Consider the following 9,990-nt stretch of genomic DNA (forward strand, 5'->3'; position numbering starts at 1 on the left):
GGAAAGGAGATTGCAGGGCAGACCATACTTCTGGGCTGTCCCTGACCTCTGCACAGCAGAATCAGTAGAGAAAGAAGACAGGTCTGAGGCCCCAGCTCCACCATCTCCCAGGAGATCCGTTTCCTTTGTACTTGGTGAATCACATCTGTAAAATGGGCATATACTCCATGGCTTGAAGAAAATAACACAAGTAAACAACCCTGCATGGTCATGGATACACCCATACCTCCTTGAGGCTTTCCCGGTGGCTCAGATGATAAGGAATCTGCCTGCAATGAGGGAGACTGGGGTTAGATCCCTGCATTGGGAAGATCCCCTGGAGAAGGAAATGGCTACCCCCTCTAGTATTCTTGCCTGGAGAACACCAAGGACAGAGGAGCCTGGCTAAAGTGAAGTCACTCAGTCATGTCCGACTCTTTGCAACCCCATGGACTGTAGCCTACCAGGTTCCTCCGTCCACAGGATTTTCCAGGCAAGAGTACTGGAGTGGGTTGCCATTTCCTTCTCCAACGAAAACAGTATTGTAATTGAGAGACCCTTTAACAGGCCAGTGTTCCCCGTCTTCCAAAGGATACTGTGGCCATTCAGTATTATAGAAGAAGATCAGGAGGGTCTTTTTAAACTCTGGGGATCAAACTTCTCCCCAATTTTTTTTAATACATTTTAAAGAAGTGTTTTTGGAACTGCTAGCTCCCATCTGTTAAGAGAGAAAAAAAGTGGCATCCTGGCTATGGGATTGCAAAGAGTCAGACACAACTAACACTCTCATACCTTCTTCTGATAAGAGGCTCCATCAGGGCTTCTATAAGAGAAAAACAAACACCGTATATTAACACATATGTGTAGAATCTGAAAAAGCCGGTATAAACAATCTTATTTACAAGGTAGATAGAGAGCCACAGATGCAGAGAACAAACCTATGGATGCCGGTGGGGAAAGCAGAGGCTTGGGATGAACTGGGAGACTGGGATGGACACAGACACTCCTGATACTCCGTGTAAAACAGATAACCAAGCAGAGCCTACCGTACCCCACGGGGAACTCTACCAGAATGCTCGGAGGTGGCCTAAAGCGGAGGGGGATGTACGCACATGTGAGGCAGATTCACTACACCGTGCAGCAGAAACTAACAGAACATTGTAAAGCAACTAGACTTCGATTACACTTTTTTTTTTAAAGAAATAAGTGAAAGGTGAAGTGGCTCGGTTGTGTTGCCTCTTTGAGACCCCATGGACTATAGCATGCCAGGCTCCTCTGGTCCATGGGATTTCCCAGGCAAGAATACTGGAGCAGGTTGCCATTCCCTTCTCCAGGGGATCTTCCCCACCCAGGGATCGAACCCGGGTCTCCTGAAATGTAGGCAGAAGCTTTACTGTCTGAGCCACCAGGCAAGTCCAAGAAATAAAAGAAATAAAACAAACAAACAATAATTACTCTCTCTGTGACCACCCATGAATCCTCAGAACACCCCTGCCGGTACTCTGAGTTGGTTCCCACTTCATAGGTGAAGGGCTGAAGCAGGCGGGGCAGCCCTCTGCAGTCACACAGGCCGTAGGGAGGGGGCTGACCTGGAACTCACCCACCCCCACCACCAAAGAGGGCAGTTCTGCTGCACGCCTACTGGGTGCCAGGCTCTGGGCCGAGCACGCTAACCCATCACACGCGAGATGATACGCACAGTAACCTTGAGCATCAGGCAACACCATCATCCACATTTTACAGATCGTAGAACTAAGCTGTAGAGAAGGCGCGTCACTCGTCCAAGGCCACACGTGATCGGCCAGCCTGCCAGGGCTCCTGATCCCACCGGGCCTTGACCCGGGGTCAGGGGCTTGAACACAGGGTCCTGGCTGTTGCATGCCAGCTCACTGCAGCTCCCCGCCCTCAGGGACAGCAGGGATGAAGGGCCAGAGTCCAGACGGGAGGCCACCGCTGTGGGGGTGGGCAGGGTGTGCGGATGGGCTGAGTCTCGGCCTAGACTCAAGGTCTTCCTGATAAGACCCACGATCCTCCCAGAAGCAGCAGACCAGGACCCAGGAGTGCCCCCCCCAAGGGCCAGCTCGGGGCCTGACTGGGGAGTCCGCGGGCCCGTCTGCCTTTCTCCGCAGTCCCCTCTTGGTGTGAAATGGTCCCCTTGGCTGAAGCTCCTGGACCAGCAGGGTGTCCTTGGCGAGCTTAACTTCTCTCAGCTTCATCATCCAGGAATGGGACCCGAGTTCCTAAGTCCCAGGGTAACCGTGGGGATTAAGGAGGCAGTGGATATAAAGAGCCTAGTACACAGCCCAGCACGGAGCAGACGCTCAGCAAGAGCCAGTCTGTTTCCTTCTTTCCTTCAGACTCTCAACACTTTGTGCTTCCTGCAAGTTCTCCCCAAAAGATGGGCAGGGAGCTGTACCATCGTTGGTACCCAGAGGAGGTGGCGGGGGACAGGAAAGGGACATGTGGCCAGGATTCAGGCAGTGGCAGTTCTGCCACCTATTAGCCCATTTTGGGGAGCTCTCTGGACTTCCGGTTCCTCATCTATCAAGTGGGGTGAGCAACAGCTTCCTAGTTCCTACAGGAGCAGGGTCACAAGGAATGGTTATCTACAAAAGAGCTCTGTAAACTGGAAAGTGCTGGGCAAAGGTCAAGGGTGAATAACAAGAGTAACACCAGCACAGCCAGCAGCCACCACAATATGCCTGGCTCCAGCAAAGGGCTTTGTAGATATTTTTCCACTTAATTTTCACAACCTGGAGGAGATGTGGTTCCCATTGTACTGATGAGACAAGAAGCCCAGAGAGGTTATGTCACTGACCCAAGATCACACAGTAAGTGGCAGAACCAGGACTTGAATCCAGGTCCTGGTGAAGGACGCAGAGGCACTAGCCCATATTGTTATCCTACCGAGACTATCCTCTTGCTGTGTTTTTCATTTTTTTGACCACGCTGCCCAGCACAGTGGGATCTTAGTCTAGGCCCCAGACCAGGGATCAAACCTGTGCTGCTCGCATTGGGAGCACATGCTCTTAATGACTGAACTGCCGGGGAAGTCCCCAAATACAACTTATTTATTTTTTGGACTGTACCATGCAGCATATGGGATCTTCGTTTCCCAACCAGGGATCGAACCTGTGCCCCCTGCAGCGGAAGTGTGGAATCTAAACCACTGGATCATCAGGGAAGTCCTCTGTTCTCCTGCTTTGGTTGATGATCCCTGCCCAGTCTCCAGCTGTGTCTTTAGATGCTGGGGAAAGGACAACCCTGAGTTTCGATCTGGCCACCACAGACATACTTGCCTTTAGTTCTGAAATAAAAGGCTGGATTCCCCTGCAAAGGCAAGCGGGCGGCATAGCGCATACAGGGGGCTGGGTTATTCCCTCTGCCCCACCTCCACCCACCACCTTTTCTGATCCTCAGGGAGACAAGCAGGTCTCCTTGTGCCCAGGGGCTCTGCCCTGGAGCTGCTGGGTACCAGGGAGAAGTGGTGGGTGAGTTCCACCCTGCAGCAGCCATGCCGCTGGGGCTGAGGTGAGGAAGAAAGCAAAGGTTTCCTTAATCTGGTTTGCTGATTTCCACTTTTATCTTAAAGACACAGTCTCCTGAAATTCATAATCATCAAGTTAGAAATCTTTTCCTGTCTCATAGGAAGGTTTCTGTCCCGTTGAGACCATCTGTCCCCTTTTAGGGGCTTCCCAGGTGCTGCCAGTGGTAAAAAATCTGCCTGCCAGTGCAGGAGATGAGGATTTGATCCCTCGGTCAGGAAGATCCCCTTGGAGGAGGCAATGGTAACCGACTCCAGTATTCTTGTCGGGAGAATCCCATGGGCAGAAGAGCCTGGCGGGCTATAGTTTAAAGGGTCGCAAAGAGTCGGACATGACTGAGCCCTCTTTTAGATGTCTTCTTCAATTTACCTACTTTTGAGTATTAAGAAGGTATTATATTTTAAGAAAGTATTTTTTTAATTTAATAAGTACTTCTTCAATCTCAGTTCTATCATTGGTGAATTAATGGATTGACTTTTCATGATCGAGCTCCTATCAGCATTGAGGGTCCCAGGATGGGGCAGGGGTCAGCAGGAGACAGGCATGGTGAAGGTCTTGGTCCCAAAGGGGTTCAAGTTGGGACCTCTACAGGTTACAACACAGCGTGTTTTGATTCCACATGGAGGAGCGCCCTCAGGGGCAGATGTTAATTCAACAGACTTTAACTAAGGACACAGCCTCAAACAAGACAGACATGGGATTCTAACCTGAGGATAAAACCACCAACACCAAGGTCAACTAGAAGTGCTAATGGCCTAACAAGGTATAAAGCGAAGAACTTTGGTGAGAGGGTTTATCTCACAAGCCAGATTACCACAAGGCCAAGGAAGACTCCTGCCTTTGGATGACTCTCAGATAAACCGTTGTCAGAACCTGGATCGGCTCACAACCTTAAAATCTGGATCCAGCATGCCTTCATTCCTTTTGCTCACAACTTGCAAAACTCCCAGTCAAAACCAGTCAAAAACTAAGCCACAGCTCGAAGCCATAAATTATGACCACAGCTCCACACACAGTACTCACACACCTATGACATGCCGTACATACCACGCTAATGCTTCACACACGTGCTCTCTAGCACTCGAAACTCCACAGTTTGGGCCTTACTAGTCCCATTTTTACAGATGGAGGAAGTGAGGCTCAGTGATAAGTGACTTAGGATCACACATGGGGCAGACATTCTAACCCAGCCTTGTCTGCTCCCAACCCTTTCGTCTCCCCATCCTACCAACCTCCTCCTTCAGCCGAGCCTGGCCAGGTTCAGAGGGCAGCCCCCCTCTGCAGCCCGTTCCCCAGTCCCCCCGCTGGGTGCCTACCGAGGAGGTGCTTGATGATGGCTTGGTTGTGTTCCCAGAGGTTGCTGAAGGTCCCCCAGCGTGAGTGGCCGTCAGGCACGGGGTTGGCTTTGATCCAGCCTCCGCAGGCATAGGTGAAGAAGTCCTGGCAGGGGTCCACCGTGGGGTCCATGGAGCTCAAGATGGAGCTGGTCACTGAGATGCAGGCCTCACTTAGGCACACCGAGGGTGTTCCTGGCAGGGGTCAAGGGTAAGAGGCCAGTGAAGGGTAGGCAGGGACGAGGCTATGGAAATAGAGTGCAGGTGGTCTGGGCCACCCCAGCCCCGACCAAACAGAGAGACCAAACACTACAGAGACAAAGATTTCAGTGGATTTATGATCTCCTGGCTTGTAAAATAAGACTTCTGTTGAGTTGCCTAAAATCCTTCCTATGACTTTAAAACCAGAACCAAGGTGCTTCTTTTAATCAGTGCTGCCATAAATATTCATTGATTTTTTAAAATTATTTCCTGATGCTCAATAAATTCGTTTACTCATTCATGCATTCATTTATTCAACAAAGTAATTACTGAGCATCTTCCAGGTTCTTTGCTGAGTGCAGATAGGTGTGTGTGTGTAGTGGGAGATATAAAAGCATAGTCTTTTCCTTCAGGAGTTAATAATTTAGTGGCAGATACAAACTTATCTAAGAAAAGTCAAAAGACTACAGAAGGAGAAATGTCCGTTACTTATTATACACGAACTCACTGAGTGGGCCAAATCCGTGACACGGACAAGGTGCCAGGAAGAAGGAAAGACTGAGGAACAGAAGGAGCCGTGAAAAACCATTCCCACCGGGTATAAGGCAGGAGAATCATCTCACTGAATTTTCAAAAAAGCGAAAAGGAAACAATCCTAAGAGATCACTTTGCTTAAAGCCATTTTTATATATTGGGAAACAGAGGCACAGGGAGGGAGACTAAGCTCCCTGCTCAGTGGCCAGTGGGGTTTGAGTCCCACCCTCTCTCTGCTTTGGGGCTGGAAGGGAGCTCTTCCCGTGATGACAGGCGCCCGGGGGAGGGCTGCCAAATCCTACAAGCGCCCCCAAAGCACAAGGAACAAAGAAATCCGCTTCCTCTGAGCTGATTCTATGGGCTTCCCTGCTGGCTCAGACGGTAAAGCGTCTGCCTTCAATGCGGGAGATGGGGGTTCGATCCCTGGAGAAGGGAATGGCAACCCACTCCAGTACTCTTGCCTGGGAAAATCCCATGGGCGGAGGAGCCTGGTGGGCTCCAGTCCGTGGGGTCGCAAGAGTCAGACACAACTGAGCGACTTCATTTTTCACTTTGAGCTGATTCTATAGGACTTGGGGCAGAGGCTGGTGGATGGGGCCCGACTCCGGCCCTGAGGTCGGTCAGCGGGCTCAAGCGGGGGAAGCAAGCAGGGGGCCGCCTTAGCAGCGGCCGGGCCTAGGTGGTGAGACGAACCCGACCGCAGGAGACGGAGGATCCACACCACTGGTTGACCGGAGCAGACAGGCAACCAGAGGGATGGTCTCCCTATAACGGGGGCGAGACCCCCGGGGGCAGATGAGGACAGCGAGGCTCTGAGCGTCCCGCGGCGGCATGGGAACGCCCGGACTGAACCCACTCTGTGCTGCTTCGGCAACGCCACAGCTGGGTTCTTCCCACTTGCCCACACCGCCGCTTGGCCGGCCCTTCAGTTCCCCACCGCGCACAAAGGAGGGGGGCAGGGCAGGTGCTGGGGGCTTCTTCCTAGACCTGGGTGCAAAGCCCAGCTCTCTGCCTCTGGCCTCGTGCTGGTAACCTCATCCCTCCGAAGCTCGGTTTCTCCCTCTGGAGATGAGAAAAAGGAGGACCAACTGCCTGATGATGAGGAAGTGACCTCGTGGCTGGGCAGCGGGGTCGGGGGACTCAGCTCCCTGGAGTCTTAGCATCTGATGTTCCCAGATCAACCCTCAGAGAGCAGAAGAGAATGCACTGGCTGGCAGGGCTGATGGTCATCTTACTTGGAGATGCAGCGCTAGCCAGGGCTGGGCAACCTGTGTGCTAATTAATATCTGATGATAAACCCAAGGTCCTGAGCATGGACGAAGGGCTCAGAAGGGTCGCAGGACAGCACAAAAGTCAGGGCGATTCTATTTCGAGGTACTGGGCTGGTCAGAAAGGTTGCTCAGGTTTTTCTGGAGGATGTTACAGAAAACTGGAACGACCTTTTTGGCCAACCCACTAATTTCTTGTTTTGAGATGACTGTACAACAATTAAAGATTATTGAACTATTAGGCATGAAAATAGGCTTCCCTTGTGGCTCGGCTGGTAAAGAATCCGCCAGCAACTCGTGAGACCTGTGTTCGATCCCTGGGTTGGGAAGATCCCTGGAGAAGGGAAAGGCTACCCACTCCAGTATTCTGGCTTGGAGAATTCCACGGACAGTGTAGTCCACGGGGTCGCAAAGAGTTGGACACGACTGAGTGACTTTCACCTTAGGCATGAAAATAGAGAAAGGAAATGGTAGGGGACATGGCACGATTTCAAATATCTCTAGATGAGACCTTTGAGTTGCATGCCTTGCTTTTCAACTAAGGAAATGTACCAAAGTCTTTATGGGGGTGGGGGAAAAGAGTTTCTGTGTCATCTGAAAAAGCCTATTCACTATTATGATATAACTTCATATTTGGAAAAGGAAAAGAATACCTATTGTTTTTATACAACTAACTGCAGGAAGTCAAGCTTGACAAATACTTGGCTGCTGGGAAAACCCAGAGGCCAGCTGTAAAGAGATTGATCCTGAGGGAGCAAGACAGAATCTGTGCATGTGTGTGTGTGCATGAGAGAGACAGAGAGATATTCTGCAGTTATCACAGTGGGCCTTGGTTTTAAATAGGAAACCTGTCCCCAGGAATCAGTCTGACAGGCTTGAGTTCTTCACTTAAGCACCTACTCCGCTAGGCACACAGCAATACTTAAGCACCCAGGTGATACTTAGGCAATAATTGCCTGGCTATTTAACTATTATTGGCTTGTAGATCCCTTATCAACGATCCTTATCCTAGGAGGTGCTTCGTGTACATTTGATTAATTAATTCATAATTTCTACGTGCCTCTCACCCCATGTCAACAACCTCAAAACTCAGCCCAGGCTCTCCCTCCTTGGGGAAGCCTCACCCTTGCCTGGTCCCCTTGGCTGCCTGGAGGCCTGCCACCTGGGCACACTGCGTGTCATGACCATCACCCCGACTGCCTTCCCCACCAGGAAGTGAGCCTGGGAGCAGGGCCAGAATCTTGCACGCGTGCGTGCATGCTAAGTCACTTCAGCGGTGTCCAGCTCTTTCCGACCCTATGGACCGAAGCCCGCCAGGCTCCTCTGTCCATGGGATTCTCCAGGCAAGAACATTGGGGTGGGTTGCCACGCCCTCCTCCAGGGGAATCTTCTTGACCTAGGGATCAAACCCTAGTCTAATATTTCTTGCATTGGCAGGTGGGTTCTTTACCACTGCAAAGCCCAGGGCCAACATCTTACTTGCATTTACACTTCCTTTGCTCAGCAAACTTGGCACCCAGCAGCTATTCATTAAGTGTTCATTGAATGAATGAATAGCTGAATGAATAAAGGAGATTTGTCCAGCCTTTGATCCACCTGTAGATGCTGAAATACTTCTTCCCTTTAGGTCGTGCATGATCCATCAATAAGGCAGGAGCAGGTCCCAGATCTAGCTAAAGGTTAGAGGCTCTGATGGTGCCTGGCCTCAACACTAAGACACTTCAGAATATTTTCTGGAAAATGTATTGTTTGTTTTGCTGCCACTGTTTGCAAAGCATCTGTACGTTTCTGGAAAGCAGGGTGCAATAGGAAGGTGGATAAATATGTATTTAAGTGTTCAGACATAACTTACAGGTGCGTCTTTGAGAATCACCAAAATCTGCATTGACCTGCCCAATGTCTGCCCAGATGTGGATAGTGCCAGCACCTGCTGCTGGGTAATGAGGTTATCACCAGCATCCGGGGCGGCCACTGCTTTCCCAGGCTCAGGCAGCTGATAAAGACACATGAACAGGCTCAAGGGTCACCAGATCCCCAGTCCAGCTCCACCCTGGGGGAAGAGTTCCCCTCACCCAGGACCAGGCTGGGGAAAACCCTTCTGGAGCCCTGAGACAGATGGGATAGACTGAAGCAGGATTCCTCCCTGTGGGCCCCACCTGGCAACGACAGACGTGTGTGCGGCCCCATCCTCAGAAGCCAGGCCTTAGGGGCTCCCTTTTGGTTTCTGATGAGAAATGTCCTTGGAACTTCTAGGGGCAACCTCAGGGCAACAGTGCGTGTTGGAATCTCATCAACTCCCGTGCTGGGCAGACACGGCTGGAGAAGGCCTGCACTGCCCGGAATTAAACCTGCTTTAGGACGAAGCAAGATGGCAGCTGCAGGACAAGGGTGATCAGTAGAGAAAGGCTGTTCCCACTTTGTCTTCCTTCTTGCTCTGTGTTCATTCAATCATTTATTTATTCACTTTGCAAAGTATCCTATGGCATGCAGGCATTATGCTGAGCATATATGGTTAGGAAATCACTAATTAATTAATCAGATATGCAATAATCACCTGCTGGGCTAGGCACATTTGGTAAAACATCTACAAACCATTAAAAGTCAGTTAAATAACTAAGCAATTATTTCTCAGGTACCACCTAGGTGCCTGACACAGAGTAAGCACTCATTCAATGTTTGTGGAATGAATAATGAGTGAATGAATGAGTGCTTGATCCAGGAGGGATGGGAGGATGACTCAGATGAAGCCCTGCACTCTTTTCAGGCCTCCAAACCCCTTCCCCAACCCCAATGCAGTGTGGCCAGTCATTCAGGCCAGCAAGTTCACAGTGGAGAAGGCTCAACAAAGCCTGGAGTTGATGTTCCCAGATCCTATGAACAGAGATCAAATTGCCAACATCCGCTGGATAATCGAAAAAGCAAGAGAGTTTCAGAAAAACATCTATTTCTGCTTTATTGACTATGCCAAAGCCTTTGACTGTGTGGATCACAATAAACTGTGGAAAATTCTGAAAGAGATGGAAATACCAGAAACCTGACCTGTTTCTTGAGAAACCTGTATGCAGGTCAGGAAGCAACAGTTAGAACTGGACATGGAACAACAGGCTGGTTCCAAATAGGAAAAGGAGT

General features: G+C 50.4%; 1 protein-coding gene across 3 annotated transcripts in view; it reads right to left on the bottom strand.

Annotated features, from left to right (window-relative positions):
* ECE1 (endothelin converting enzyme 1) overlaps positions 1 to 9,990 on the bottom strand; it is a 123,241-nt gene that overhangs the window by 42,694 nt on the left and 70,557 nt on the right. For all 3 annotated transcript variants that reach the window (XM_043444714.1, XM_043444713.1, XM_043444712.1), the window contains exon 4: positions 4,841 to 5,053. In XM_043444714.1, the coding sequence (XP_043300649.1) occupies positions 4,841 to 5,053 (213 nt within the window). The remainder of the gene's footprint in view (positions 1 to 4,840; positions 5,054 to 9,990) is intronic.

Source organism: Cervus canadensis, chromosome 24, assembly GCF_019320065.1.
Source record: "Cervus canadensis isolate Bull #8, Minnesota chromosome 24, ASM1932006v1, whole genome shotgun sequence".
Lineage (NCBI taxonomy): Eukaryota > Metazoa > Chordata > Mammalia > Artiodactyla > Cervidae > Cervus > Cervus canadensis.